Raw genomic sequence first — 12,931 nt, 5'->3', positions numbered from 1 at the left:
TTTGCACCTTGGCCATGTGGACTGCGTATTCCGCAGCCTCCCTGCTCTTCTTGCTGTCATTCTCCCTTCTGGCTCCCATCCCACTCCCTGTCTTGGGGGTCACCCCCACCCCACACATACACACACCCAAGCAGACCAGCGGAGCGCTGTCCAGAGGGTGGTGGCCAGCACAGTCCTGGGCCCAGAGACCAGTGGCTGAAAGAGCCCCTGAGGTGGGCCTTGTGCAGGCAGGCTGCGGTGGTGGCCAGACCGCCCGTGATGTAATGACCGATTAGGAACTTCCTCTTGGAAGCCCGGCTTCCTCTAGGAGCCAAAGGTGCTGGAGTGAGGTGGGGGGCGGGGAGTGGGGTAGGAGCAAATAAGAGGAAACTCCTGTCAGCTGGGCCAGCTTTTGGAACAAGCGTTCAGCAGAGAGGCTCGTTCTAAGCTGTTGACCATTAACATGGCCCTGCGCACATTCCTTCTCTGCTTTTACTGCCGGAGCCCAGTGGATAAGGGACTGGTCTTCCCCTCCCTTAACAAAGGAATAAAAAGGCCTCTAATTAATGCTGCATCTCTAGACTTGCTGCAAAACCCGAAGCCATTTCTGGCAGCTTAAAACGACAAAGGAGGGTTAAGTGGAAACTCCTTTTTTCCCTCTAAGTTTGATAACAAAAACTACTTATCTAATGGGCAAACAAGGCTTTAAAAGGGGTGTTAGGTTAACCAGATGCAGGGCCACGTAATTACTCCCAGGCCTGGGAGCCACAGATGAAACGCTGCCTGTTGGACGGAACTTGAAGCCACAGGCATGACATGGGACAGAAGAAAGGAGTTTTCCAGGAGGGCAGGAGGCCCCAGTGCAGCCCTGTGAAAAGGAGATCGGAAAAGCCAGCCCAAGGCTCCTGTCCAGCTCTGCCACCAACTTGTTGGGTGATCCTAGGCTCGTCACTTAACCTCGTGGGGCCTCTGAGACTTCAAGTCTCTCTTCTCAGCTCTCGGTGGGGCCTGGGCCTGTCTGCCCTTGTTTCAGGCTCGTCGGCCTGTGGCTGAGCAGGCCCTGTCCAGCCCCGGGAGAGGCAGGGAGGTCGCTGTGGCCCAGGTGGGTGTGCAGCGGCGGTGAGGACCTGGAATGTGGGGGAGCACGGGCCTCGGCTGGGCCTCCTGCGGATGCTCTGAGCCTTCAGGTCTAATCTGGGCACAGCGCTGGTTCCTTCACGGGACGGCCGAGTCCAGGGCAGTTTGGCCAAAAGGAAAGGGGGAGGCAGGAGGAAAACAAGCTGCAGTGTGTGCGCAGGCTTTGGAGCACGCAGCCCACGGGGGAGCACACAGGAACGTCCCTGCCCTTTGTTTTGACAGAAAACTGCTGATTCGAAGAAGCTAAAGGCTTTTCTTGGGATTTCTGCTCTCCCCGCCTCCCCCAGACTGCAGTCGGCCCCCTCGGTGCCCTAGCACCCCCACAAAATTACACGTTGGGCTCGCAGCACCCACCCCTGGGCAGAGAGGCCAAGAGGAAGGAATGCCAGCCATCGGAGGGGCTGGCTTCTGTGCAGGGGAGAAGGCCTATTGTTGGGGCCAGTCGCCTCCTGCCCTGTGCAAGCAGCCACCACCCTCTGGTGGCAGGAATGTGGGCACCACTGGGAGGGAACAGGGGCTGTCCCCCAGGCCACTGTGGAGCCCTGCTGAGGCCACTCTAGGACAGTCATGGGACATTGCCATTTTCTTCTTTTGAAGTTTTTCAAAGGTATCATACCGACCATGAAATGCACAGCTCTTCAGTGTATAGGTCGTGACTTTTGATAGCACGTACACCCTCGTTCCTATTGTTCCAATCAAGATATCAAACATTTCCATCAGCCTGGAAAGTTCCCTCATGCCCCTTCCCAGCCATCCCACTCCCCAGAGGTAGTCGCTGTTCTGATTTCTATCAGAGAATTTCACATCCATGGAAACAAACAGCGTATCTTATTCCATGCCTGGCTGCTCTCAGCAGGGTGCGTTTGAGATTCAGAAGTGTGCTCCTTTCTGTCGATCACTGGTGTCCATTGGGTGGATGTGCCTAGTGCTTGTTTGTCCTTTCTCCTGTTGGTGGACATCTGAGCTGGTTTCCGGGTTTGGGTGATTTGACCAGAGCTGCTGTGAGCATTCACTAAATCACAGGAATTGAGAGCTGGGGAAAGTAATGATCTCATTGTTCAGATGGGAAGACTGAGGCCAGAGAAGGGAGATGACCTGCTGGATCAGGGCCAGGAGGGAGGACTCCTGTCTCCTGGGCTAGTGCTGCTCTACTAGATCCACCCCAGACGCAGCACCTCTCGTCCTCCCCCTGGAATGCTCCCAGCGGGACCCAGGGTCTGGCTGGGAACTAGGCCAGGCCCTGAGCAGGGGGCAGTGAGCGGGAGTTTCGGTCAGAGCTCGGTCATCTTTGATGTTGTTCACTTGGGTCTGACTCCCGGGTATTTATTTGCAATTAAAGAGCTGGTTCCTAATTAGGCTGATGGCTGTGGGAGATGGCGGGACCACAGCCTTGGAGCCACGAGGAGAAAAAGATCCTCCTGCAAGAGACTGTCCTCTCGCACACTTCATTCTTCCTTTACTCACTGAGCACCTCCGTCACCGCAGGGGCCAGGCGAGGAGCTAACTCGTAACATTTGTAAAGTGCTTCAGCGTTCGCAAGGGCATTGTCACCCACTGTCCTGTTGGAACCTTCCACAGTGGTGGCCCTGGGCCATGACCCCCAACATCCCTGGGGATCCCAGGCCTTTGGAGGGTGAGGACAGCACTGGAGCCAGTGAACAAGGCAGCTGCTTCTTTCTGCAACCAATTGATTTGCTGCTGAAATTTCTAGAAAATCCGAAGATGGACTGTGTGAGCGAGGCACTCAATTACTAAACCAGTTCATTTTACAAAAAAAGAGACTGAGGCTTGGGGACGTTCAGCAGTTCGTCCGTGGCCACACATCCAGTCAGTGGCGGCAGCTTTAGGTCTGTCTCGCTCTGACACCTTTTGGATCATGCAGCAAGGGTTAGAGTCGAATCTGGGCTCTTGAGTTTGGGCGTTAGCTCTGCCGCCTCCTTGGACAGGTCACTCCACACACCCTGGGACACCACCTCTGGGGCACAAGGTTATTGGATTCCATCAGTAGTTCCCGCAGGCCAGTCTTAGGACTATGTTTTCACTGGTCCATGGTGAAAGAAAGAAAAATAAGATAGAAAATAAACTGGTACTGACAAAGTAGAGGGTGGTAACCCCGTGTCATCTCAGCCCCCCTGTTAAAAACTGTGTTGGTTTGTGGAGCCTCAGTGTTGGGTCTCACTGGCTGAGATGGTGTCAGGGGATCTCCGAGCTTTGGAGCCCCAAGACTGAGAGTGGCTGGGGATGGGGAGGCCGAGAGCAGGCGGCTCACCCCCAGGATCAGACATGAGACCTGAGTCCTGGCCCACCACCCTTCACTGCCCCCAGGCCTGAGGCTGTTGGCCCATGTCTGGGCAGACCCCATGGGGGGCCGTGTGCAGACACTTGGGATGTACTTTGTTCCTTCCCTCCTTCCCTTTTCCTGTGTTCCGAGTGGGAGAGTGCTGGGGATGTGTGCAGCCTCGGGACAGACTGAGACCCACCCCTTGCTGTTCAGAGAGTGGAGACCCCCTGGGGGGCATTGTCCAGCAGCACAGACACCTGTTCGGGCCAAAGGAGGGGCTGCAGTTAAGGTACCCCAGGAGGGAGAGGTCAGAGAGGGCTTCCCAGAGGTGGCAGTCTATCTGCTGGAATTTGGGAGACTTGGCCAGGAGCCCAGGCCTGTTGAGTGTCACCCAGTCTGCACAACCAAAGAAGCTGCAGGGGATGGGGCCCAGCCCAGGCCCTGGTGTCCCTAAGCCAGATGGCTGGGGCAGGCTGGGCTCTAGGGCAGCTCTGTGGAGTTCAGATCACAGAGCACTATCCCTGGGGCCAGGCTGTGGACATGGGTCTTGAGGTACAGGAGAGGGGGCATTTGGCTTGGCTGGGGTTGGGGGAACTGAGAGGAGGGGGATAGGAAGTCCCACCTGGCCTTGAATGGAAAAGCTTTTCGGAAGCTAGGAAAGAGAGAGTACCCCACCCTCCAGATCCCATGACCTCCCAGGCACACTCTCTGCCAGCCGAACTTCCTCCTTGCCTTTGACTGTAGAGTGGCCAGAGCTGCCCCTTCATGGCTAGGCAGCCCTCTTAGAGCCTTACCTGTAAAGGGGGACAGCAGTCACCCCTCCCTCAGCCAGCTAGTGAAGTGACTCCAACGGGGGTGATACTGGTGACTCCCCAGCTTGTGGGTGGGCACCTCTAGGACCCACAGACCACAGCAGCAGCGGTGGTTTCAGGCAGCGAAAGCGCAGCTTGGAGAAGCGGGGGGACTGCTCAGTGCGCAGGTTTTAGGGAGGAGCCTGCCCAGAAGTCCGCCTGGAGCATGGGAAAGAGCTGGGCTGGCCCAGCATTCACTGCTGTGGATCCTGGGCTCCGGGTTCCTGCGAAATGGGGTGCCAGTAGAGGGGAAAGCGGGCAGCTGGGAAGAAGGCGCCCAGCTCGCAGAAGGCGCTCCGCGATGCCGTTGCCCCTCGCAGCTCCCAGCGTGTTCCAGCACCGCTTCTTGGCTTCCCCACCTCGCTGTGCCTGGCACATTCATGGAATTCCTGGTGATGGGTGAGCAGTGTTGGTGCTGCAGTTTCGGGGCCAGGCTGGCATGGTGCTGCTTTTCTGACCCGTGCCAGATGGATGAGTGGGGAGAGGGACAGTGGGGTGGGGTGTTGGAGCTCAGAGTCTGGCTGTTCCTGCTGCCTATCTGCCGGCACTGACCTGGTGCCTGCAGCCGTGTCACCTGCCATGGGCTTGAGCTATCTCTCTGCCCGCTGGCTATGGGGTGGGTCAGCCCAGGGTAGGAAGCAGGGCCTCTTCCTCCTCCCTCCTGACCATCAGTTGGGACCGTCGGGGGCCTAGATGGAGACTGTGAGGAAAATGATCCAAGTTTTGGGCTGGCATGAGGACCTCAGTGCCAGGCAGAGGGCGAGGGGTACGCTCATGGGGCCTGTGCCCAGCCCAAGACCCCTTCAGGCAGGCATTGTCCTGCTAGGTGGCTAGGCAGGCTTCCCAGTGTGTAAGAGGACATTAGGGGGCCCCGTCCCCCTTTCTTCTGAGGCTTCTAGGCAGGGCTGGGATGAGGGAAGACAGAGCTGGCCTCACTCAAGCTCCCAGATGAAGTCGTTAGAAGTGTGTCTACCCCGGGTTTGGCTGGACTTTGATCAGTTTCTCTCGGAGAAGCTGCGCCATAAAGGGCTTTGCTTTGTTGTCGGGCCTCATGCAGGACGTCTTCCTCTGTGCGCAGGCCCTGGCCAGGGACCTGTGTGGAAGCAGGTTGTGACGATCATGTCACTTCTCAGACTTCGACCAGATGTCAGAAGTCTGCAGGGTCTGAGAAGCTGGCCACACGCATGGACAGTGGGGACAGGGCTGCCCCGCCAGGCGGGCCTCGGCCTGGGTTTCGTCTTAGTTTTGCTCTCAGAAATTGTTCAACTTCTCCAGACACTCAGAGATGCCCCAGGCTGGAGTGGGAAGGGGTTTCAGTGACACCCGGGCCACCCCTTTGCTGTACAGTGGGGAAACTAAGGCCCAGAGAGGAGCAGCACACACCCCAGAGAGCTGGCAAGCTCCAGAGCCCTTGAGGGGTGATTTTCTTTGGCACTTAGGGACCCTCCACCCCTCTGCCAAACGCAGGTGGCTGCAGTTCCGGTACAAACCTGCATTTCCGGCCAAGAAAGCCAACTCAGGCTGGGGCTGGCGAGTGAGGGGTAGAGGAGACTAAGGCTGACACCGGAAACAGCCCGGCAGCCGTATTTATAACAAACAAGGCCAGCGCAGGAATCCCCCAGCTCTCCGCTGGAAGGGATCCTGGGGGCCACCTTCCCCCACCCCCACCCCACTTTCCCGTGCTTGAGTCCCCCCTGAGTGGAGACTTACACTCCCTAATAGCTTCACCCTCCCTTGTCAGGTTGAGGCTTGACTAATGGGTTCAGATCCTGGCAGGCCACTCAACAGCTGCGCAGCCGCTCATCTGTAGGATGAGAAGGTGGCCTCCTTCTAGAGTGACCGTGAGGACCAAGTGGGGTCCAGTGTGTAGCGTGGGAAGCACAGTGCGGGTGCCTGGCACACACTGGGTGTGCATGGTGTTTTCTGTCTCTCCTGCACGAGTGTAAAATGCTGTGGGCAGGAGCAGGGCGTGGTTCCTGTCCACGGGCACAGCACTGAGCACACAGTAGGTGCCCTGGCCTGCACTCTGTGGGTTCATAACCTTTGTTTTCTCTTTTGTGTGAGGTTGTGTGTGTGAGAGAGAGAGAGACACCCTGTGCTGTGCTGAATTTCTTGAGGGCAACTGGGGGGCACACAGTAGGTGCTCACATGACCGCTGACTGCCGGAAACCTCACCCAGCTCCTAGTGCCCGGACAGCTGTGCCCACCCGTGCGGCCCTCCGCCACCCACCTCCGCACCCCGAATAACCCGCCGCTCCCTGTGCTTGTCCCGCAGACGCCAGCATGTCTCCGGACGCCACCAAGCCGAGCCACTGGTGCAGCGTGGCGTACTGGGAGCACCGGACGCGTGTGGGCCGCCTCTACGCGGTGTACGACCAGGCCGTGAGCATCTTCTACGACCTACCTCAGGGCAGCGGCTTCTGCCTGGGCCAGCTCAACCTGGAGCAGCGCAGCGAGTCGGTGCGGCGCACGCGCAGCAAGATCGGCTTCGGCATCCTGCTCAGCAAGGAGCCCGACGGCGTGTGGGCCTACAACCGCGGGGAGCACCCCATCTTCGTCAACTCGCCCACGCTGGACGCGCCCGGCGGCCGCGCCCTGGTCGTGCGCAAGGTGCCGCCCGGCTACTCCATCAAGGTGTTCGACTTCGAGCGCTCGGGGCTGCTGCAGCAGGGGCCCGAGCCCGACGCCGCCGACGGCCCCTACGACCCCAACAGCGTCCGCATCAGCTTCGCCAAGGGCTGGGGGCCCTGCTACTCCCGGCAGTTCATCACCTCCTGCCCCTGCTGGCTCGAGATCCTCCTCAACAACCACAGATAGCGGCGGGCGGGGAGGCGAAGGCCCCGGCGGAGGGCCGGGCGGGGAGGCCGCGGCCTCCGCCGCCTGCTCACCTCGAGAGGGGCCGAGGCCCAGAGACACAGCCCCACGGACGAAACCCCCCAAATATCATCTACCTAGATTTAATATAAAGTTTTATATATTATATGGAAATATATATTATACTTGTAATTATGGAGTCATTTTTACAATGTAATTATTTATGTATGGTGCAATGTGTGTATATGGACAAAACAAGAAAGACGCACTTTGGCTTATAATTCTTTCAATACAGATATATTTTCTTTTCTTTTCCTCCTTTCTTCTTTATGTTTTTTGTTTTTGTTATTGTTTTTTAAGAAAATGATACAGCAGAGCTAGGTGGAAAAGCCTGGGTTTGGTGTATGGTTTTTGAAATATTAATGCCCAGACAAAAAGCTAATACCAGTCACTCGTTGATAATAAAGTATTCGCATTATAGTTGTTTTTAAACTGTCTTCTTTTTACAAAGACGGACATGCAGGGCCTCAGTGGGTTTCTGACCCATCAGGCACTCTGAAACTTGACTTCAGTCTTTTACTAGATGAAGCGCAGAGGGAACAAATTGAAAAGAAAGGAAGGACACATTTACTTTTAAGTAAATCAGAGAAGGTTCTGTTGTTCTTTCCTGCTCATGGCTGTGGTGTGTCCGCTGGAGAGGGATGGGTGGGGGAAGGGAGGATACACAGGTCATTTATCCTGGGCAAGTTCTCCTGGTCCCATGGGGAGGTTCATGCCTCAGCCTGGAGGGGCCCAGGCCCATGCCCCCATCTCTGAGCTGTGCACGAGCTAGAAGACACTATTTCTTTCCACTTTGGAGAAACGGCCTAGGGAAGGAAGACTGAGAGGGTGGGCCTTGGGCCTACCTGCCACCTTGTAGAACCACCCAAAGCCCCAAGACGGGGCTCCTCTTAGGACCTGGACAGGCTGCCCCGCCACCAACCATCACCACCAAATGGCTCAGAATCTGCCCATCTGGGGCTGCATTGACTTATGTGAAGGCAGATGGTTTATTTCTACTTTATAGGAGGAAAAAGTTGAGGTTCTAAAAGGATAAATCACCAGCTCATGAGACAAAATCAAGGTTAGAGGTTATATCTAATTGCAGGACCAGTGCCATTTCATTAGATCAGAGTTTTCCCGAGAATGTGCTCAAAAAGAAAGCCTCCCGGGCCAGATCTTCTAAGGGGAATGTTACACTTTGTATCTTTTTTCTCAGAGGTTTACATAAGTGCTCTGAGAAGTCCTGTGTGTTATATCTTGCTGCATAGTAAATCATTCCAAAATTGAGCAGCTTAAAACAACTAACATTTATTATCTCTCAGTTTCTTCAGGTCAGAAATCTAGGAACGGCTTAGCCAAGTGGTTCTGGCTGGGGATCTCTCACGACCTTGTAGTCAGGCTGTCAGCCGGGGCTGCGGTCATCTGAGTCTTGCCTGGTGGGGATCTGCTTGTGGCTGTTGGAAGGAGGGCAGGAGGCCTCAGTTCCTCACCACACGGGCGTCTCCAGTGGGCTACTCACAATATGGCTTACCCAGAGCAAGCGATCCAAACGAGAGACCCAGAGTGAAGCTGCTGTCTTCTAGAACCATATTTCAGAAGTGACGTACCATTGCTTCTGCCATATTCTATTGATCATACAAACCATCCCTGTTACAGTGTGGGAGGAGCTACACAAGCATGTGAATGCCAAGGGGCAGGAATCATGGCCACCACATCCTCCAAGCAATAGCACCATTTAACTTTGTTTCCCAGTTACTTGCCAATAGACTGTCCCCACCCCTGCTAATTCCGTCCCCATACCAAGGCACACTGGCCTCTGGCCTGACCACAGCTGGCCTCACCAGAGTGCTCCACACTGAAGCCCCGCCCTGTCTCACCGGTGCATTGAGAGTGCTCTGTTTTTGGTGTGAGGGTGGGGTGGGAGGCACCGCATGCTCACAGGCAGTTAGCAGGTGTCCAGCCAAAAAGGAGTAAGGAATCGGTTCCATGGAGTACAGAGGGGAGGAATCGGGGCTTCCCAGGAGGGCTCAGTGCTTGAGCTCTGGTCCTCACAGGACAAGTAAGTGTCAGGCTGGCAGACTAGAGGTGGCAGAGGGAGCAGCAGCAAAGGGTTTGGGGGTGGCAAAGACCAGGAAGCAGGAGAAGGGAGTTTTCAGACACTTGTGCTCTAGAGAGCCAGGCTGTCGGAGTTCAAATCCCAGACCTGCCACTTAGAGTGACTTCAGTGACTTCTTGACCTCTTAACAAACTTTGGTGTTATCATCTGTTAAGATGGGAAAAAAATTGTCCCTGCCTCAGACGTAGGTGCAGATTGGGAGAATTAAGCATACCACACAGTCCCTTGGTTTATCAGCAAGCTGTCAGACCAGCTTGCCGGTCTGCATGGCAGCAGTTATTAACACAGGGCCAGGGCTGGAATGGGAGGCTGGGGGTCCCTCAAATGCCAAGATGAGGAGCTGGGGTGATCTTCAGGAAGCAGTGGGGAAGGTGGGCTGGTTTCTGAGTGGGCCAGGGAGGTGAGCAGACCTGGGCTTCTTAAAGGTCATTGTAGGGGGCTTAAAGGCCTGGAAGGGCATTCTAGAAGGAGGGGCAGGCTGCAGGCAGGACCTGGGCCCCTGAGCCCTGAACCCATGCTGGCTCCCCAGAGCATGGTGCCCCTCAATGCTGATCTCCTGAGAGGGGCTCTTTGCCGTTAGAGGAAGCAGCAGTCACCCTACAGTGCCTGGGTGTGGCAGGGGTGATCACAATCCTCCATCATGAGGGATTGAAGCCCCCATTTTACAGATGAGGAAACTGAGGCCCAGGGCAGGGAAGTGCTTATCTCACGCCTGTAATCATGGAATGCTGGGGTTTCACCCAGGTTTCCTGGCTTCTGTCCCAGAGTCTACTCCATGCAGACAGACTCCTGTCTCCCAGATTCCCAGAAGGCGCCTAGCCTGGCAGATGACATTGATTCTCTCTAGTGCTGAGCCTCACTGGCCACACTGGCCTTCAAGGAGAAACCTCTCCCAGTTCCTGTGCCAGCCCAGACTCCTATACCTCTTCACGCCGCCACCCCGAGGCCAGAGCCAACTGTGGGAGTCCCCCTGCCTCCCGGACCCTCGGTGGCCCTGCACTGCCCAGCCTCGGGCCTTCTCTCCGAGCACTGAGCACAGGAGGGCTGTTCTATGAGGGTGAGCTTGGAGCAGTAACTGTTAAACAGTAACACTAACTCACCGTTTGTGAGCCCTCACGGGCAGAGAACCTGGTGCTTATGTTAATACTATCGTCTGTCCAAGCTCCCTAGGGGAAGAAACAAGCCCTCGGTATGAGGGCTCAGCCCATGTGCTGGTTGCGATTGGCTTTGCGGTAGTGGCCGTGTCCTGTGGGGGATAATCCACAAGCCTGAAAGGCTGAATTCTGGGGGCCCAGTGACATCCACCTCGCAGCCATCTCCTGAAGTCCTTGGGTCACCTCAGGTGTCAGGAGAGGCTCTGTGGCTGCCTTTCTTCTTGGGGCTCTGAGAGTCCAGTTGCAGCCCCTCAGTTTACAGATGGGGAAACCAAGTCCCAGAGTTGGCTGAGTTGCTGAGTTTGCCAGCAGTGGTGGGACCTGCCGTCCCAGTCCCTCTCCCTCCTGTCCCAGTCCTGGTGCTCAGCAGTAACTCTGTGGTTTCCCCCAGACCACCCAGGGATCTGGTGACTCAGGCTGCAAAGGAGACACTTTCTAAACAAGGCCACGTCTCTGGAGAGTGCGGTGGGAGCTGGCCCTGGGAAGGAGGTCGATGGGAGTTTCTGCCCCCAAACCCAGGGCAATGCTCCAGGGGGCTTCCTGCAATTGACTTGGGTTTTGGAGAAGGGTTGGCTCCCCGCATTGTCCTCTCCTCCCATTCCACACTGCCCCCAGCTCCAGTCCCTCCCCTGCCTTCGTTTGCAGGTGTCTGCGGGGTTGGGGATGGAGGAGTTGGCCTAGGAGTGAGACAAGCAGATTCAAGAGAGGGGAGCCTGGAGATTTTGTGTTCCTGTCTCAGGTGAGAGAGGCCTAGAGACTGGGTGTGAGTGGCCCTAGGTCACACAGCAAAGCCCACACTTTATTCATCTCTGGGGACTTCCCGGTGCTCCACACCTCCACAGTACAATCCCCACCCACCCCTCCCCTGCTGCAAGCCCCCATCCCACATGTCACTGGGGGTATACAAGCTCCAGCTGCTTCTGCCTGCAGCTGCCGTATTCTAATCCTGACTCTGCCACTTAGCAGGTATGTGATCTTGGGCAAGTCACTCGACTTCTCTATCTCGGTGTCCTCATCTGTTAAAGTAAATAATAATGGCAAGAGTACCTACCTCCTAGGGTCGTTGGGAGGGTTCAACGAGTTCATGCCTATTAGGCAATCAGAGCTGGCACGGACTAAGCTCTCAGCAAGCCGGGCCCGGAGGACAGCTCGGGGAGGCGAGAAAAGCTTTGGTTTGGAGACTCAGCCAGTGTGAGGACTCAAGTCCAGATCCCTTAACCTGCTGGTGACCTGTGTGTTCTCCACCCGGAGCGATGTCTGCGCCCAGGTGTGACAGCGTCCTCCACACCACGCTCTGGACACACGTCTCTCTCTCTCTCCCTCCCTCTTTCTTCCAGGCCTTTGCCCAAGCTGTCCCCTCCTCTCATCTGTCCCCTAGCCTGCCCCATCCAAGCTCCGGCCACACCGCGGCCCCTCTCTCTTCCCTTGGAGTCTCCTGGGAGCCAGAGATATCTCACATCCCACTGGCCGCAGTGGCCCTGGGCCAGCCCTGTGCTGGGCACCAAGGATGGACTCCCTGGATGTTTGTGGAATGAGAGGGTCACAGAGGTAATGGATGTGGGTGTGTTTTATAAACTCCGAAGGACCAAGCAGGCATCCAGAGGGGGTGTGTTTATTAGTATCGTGTGTCTCCATGACAACCCCCAGCTGGCTTCTCCCTCCAGGCCTCTAAAAACACTGACCCCTCCCCCATCCTCAGGCCTGGGCTCTGAGGGCTCGTGTCCTGCAGCCGTATTCTATCGGTCTTGCTGCCCCACCGCTGGGGGTTTGGTGGCCAGAATTCCTGGTTTGTGGCAGGGGCAGTAGTTGGTGGAGGGGTCCTTTGGGTGGATTAGAACACAGATTCTCAGAACCTTTGAACGGGGAAAGCCCTCAGAGTGCATCTAGTTCCATAGCTATCCCAGAACTGAAGCCCAGAGAGGGCAAGGTGCTACCCAGGGTCACACAGCAAGGCAGTAGCAGATGAAGCCAACATATGACTTGAAGCTGTTTCCAGAGCCAGCCACTCAGAGACGCTGCAAAGGCTTCTGTGGAGCCGTCATCGACCGGCTGAAGCAAAGCAGCTGAGAGGCAAGAAGGGTGGGGGTGCAGATCATGTGTTTTCTTTAATTGTGGTGAAATATATATAACATAAAATTTACCATGTTAACCATGTTTTAAGTCAACAGTGGCATTAAGCACATTCGCGTCGCTGTGCAGCCATCACCGCCATCCGTCTCCAGGACTTTTTCATCTTCCCTGTGCTTTTTAAATTTTATCGTGGTAAAATATACATAACATAAAATATGCCATTTTAACCATTTTTAAGTGCACGGTTCTGTGGCGTTTAGCACCTTCTCGTTGTTGTGTTCCCTATGCTCTTTAGTGAAAGGCAAATGAAGACAGTGGTTTTAAATTCTCCACCCCATTATTTTGAAGCCTTTTGTGGACTTCCAGCAGCCCTGAGACCCCAGGGTGTGTCATTTGTCACCTTGGCTCAGGTAGGGGACCGGGGGAGGCAGCTGAGGAGGTTGGCGAGGGTGTTGGGGAAGGAGTTTCCAGTCTAGGCTGACCATCA

General features: G+C 55.8%; 1 protein-coding gene across 1 annotated transcript in view; it reads left to right on the top strand.

Annotated features, from left to right (window-relative positions):
• Window positions 1-7,254, top strand: part of SMAD6 (SMAD family member 6) — a 73,693-nt gene extending 66,439 nt beyond the window's left edge. Inside the window, exon 4 of the mRNA XM_012665078.1 lies at window positions 6,524-7,254. Within this exon, the coding sequence (XP_012520532.1) occupies window positions 6,524-7,065 (542 nt within the window). The 3' untranslated portion in view covers window positions 7,066-7,254. The remainder of the gene's footprint in view (window positions 1-6,523) is intronic.
• Window positions 7,255-12,931: the final 5,677 nt, after the last annotated feature.

The sequence above is a fragment of the Propithecus coquereli genome, unplaced genomic scaffold (assembly GCF_000956105.1).
Source record: "Propithecus coquereli isolate 6110/MARCELLA unplaced genomic scaffold, Pcoq_1.0 Scaffold955, whole genome shotgun sequence".
In the NCBI taxonomy this organism is placed as follows: domain Eukaryota; kingdom Metazoa; phylum Chordata; class Mammalia; order Primates; family Indriidae; genus Propithecus; species Propithecus coquereli.
Note: the sequence above shows the minus strand (reverse complement) of the source record. Positions and strands in the feature narration are given on the sequence as shown.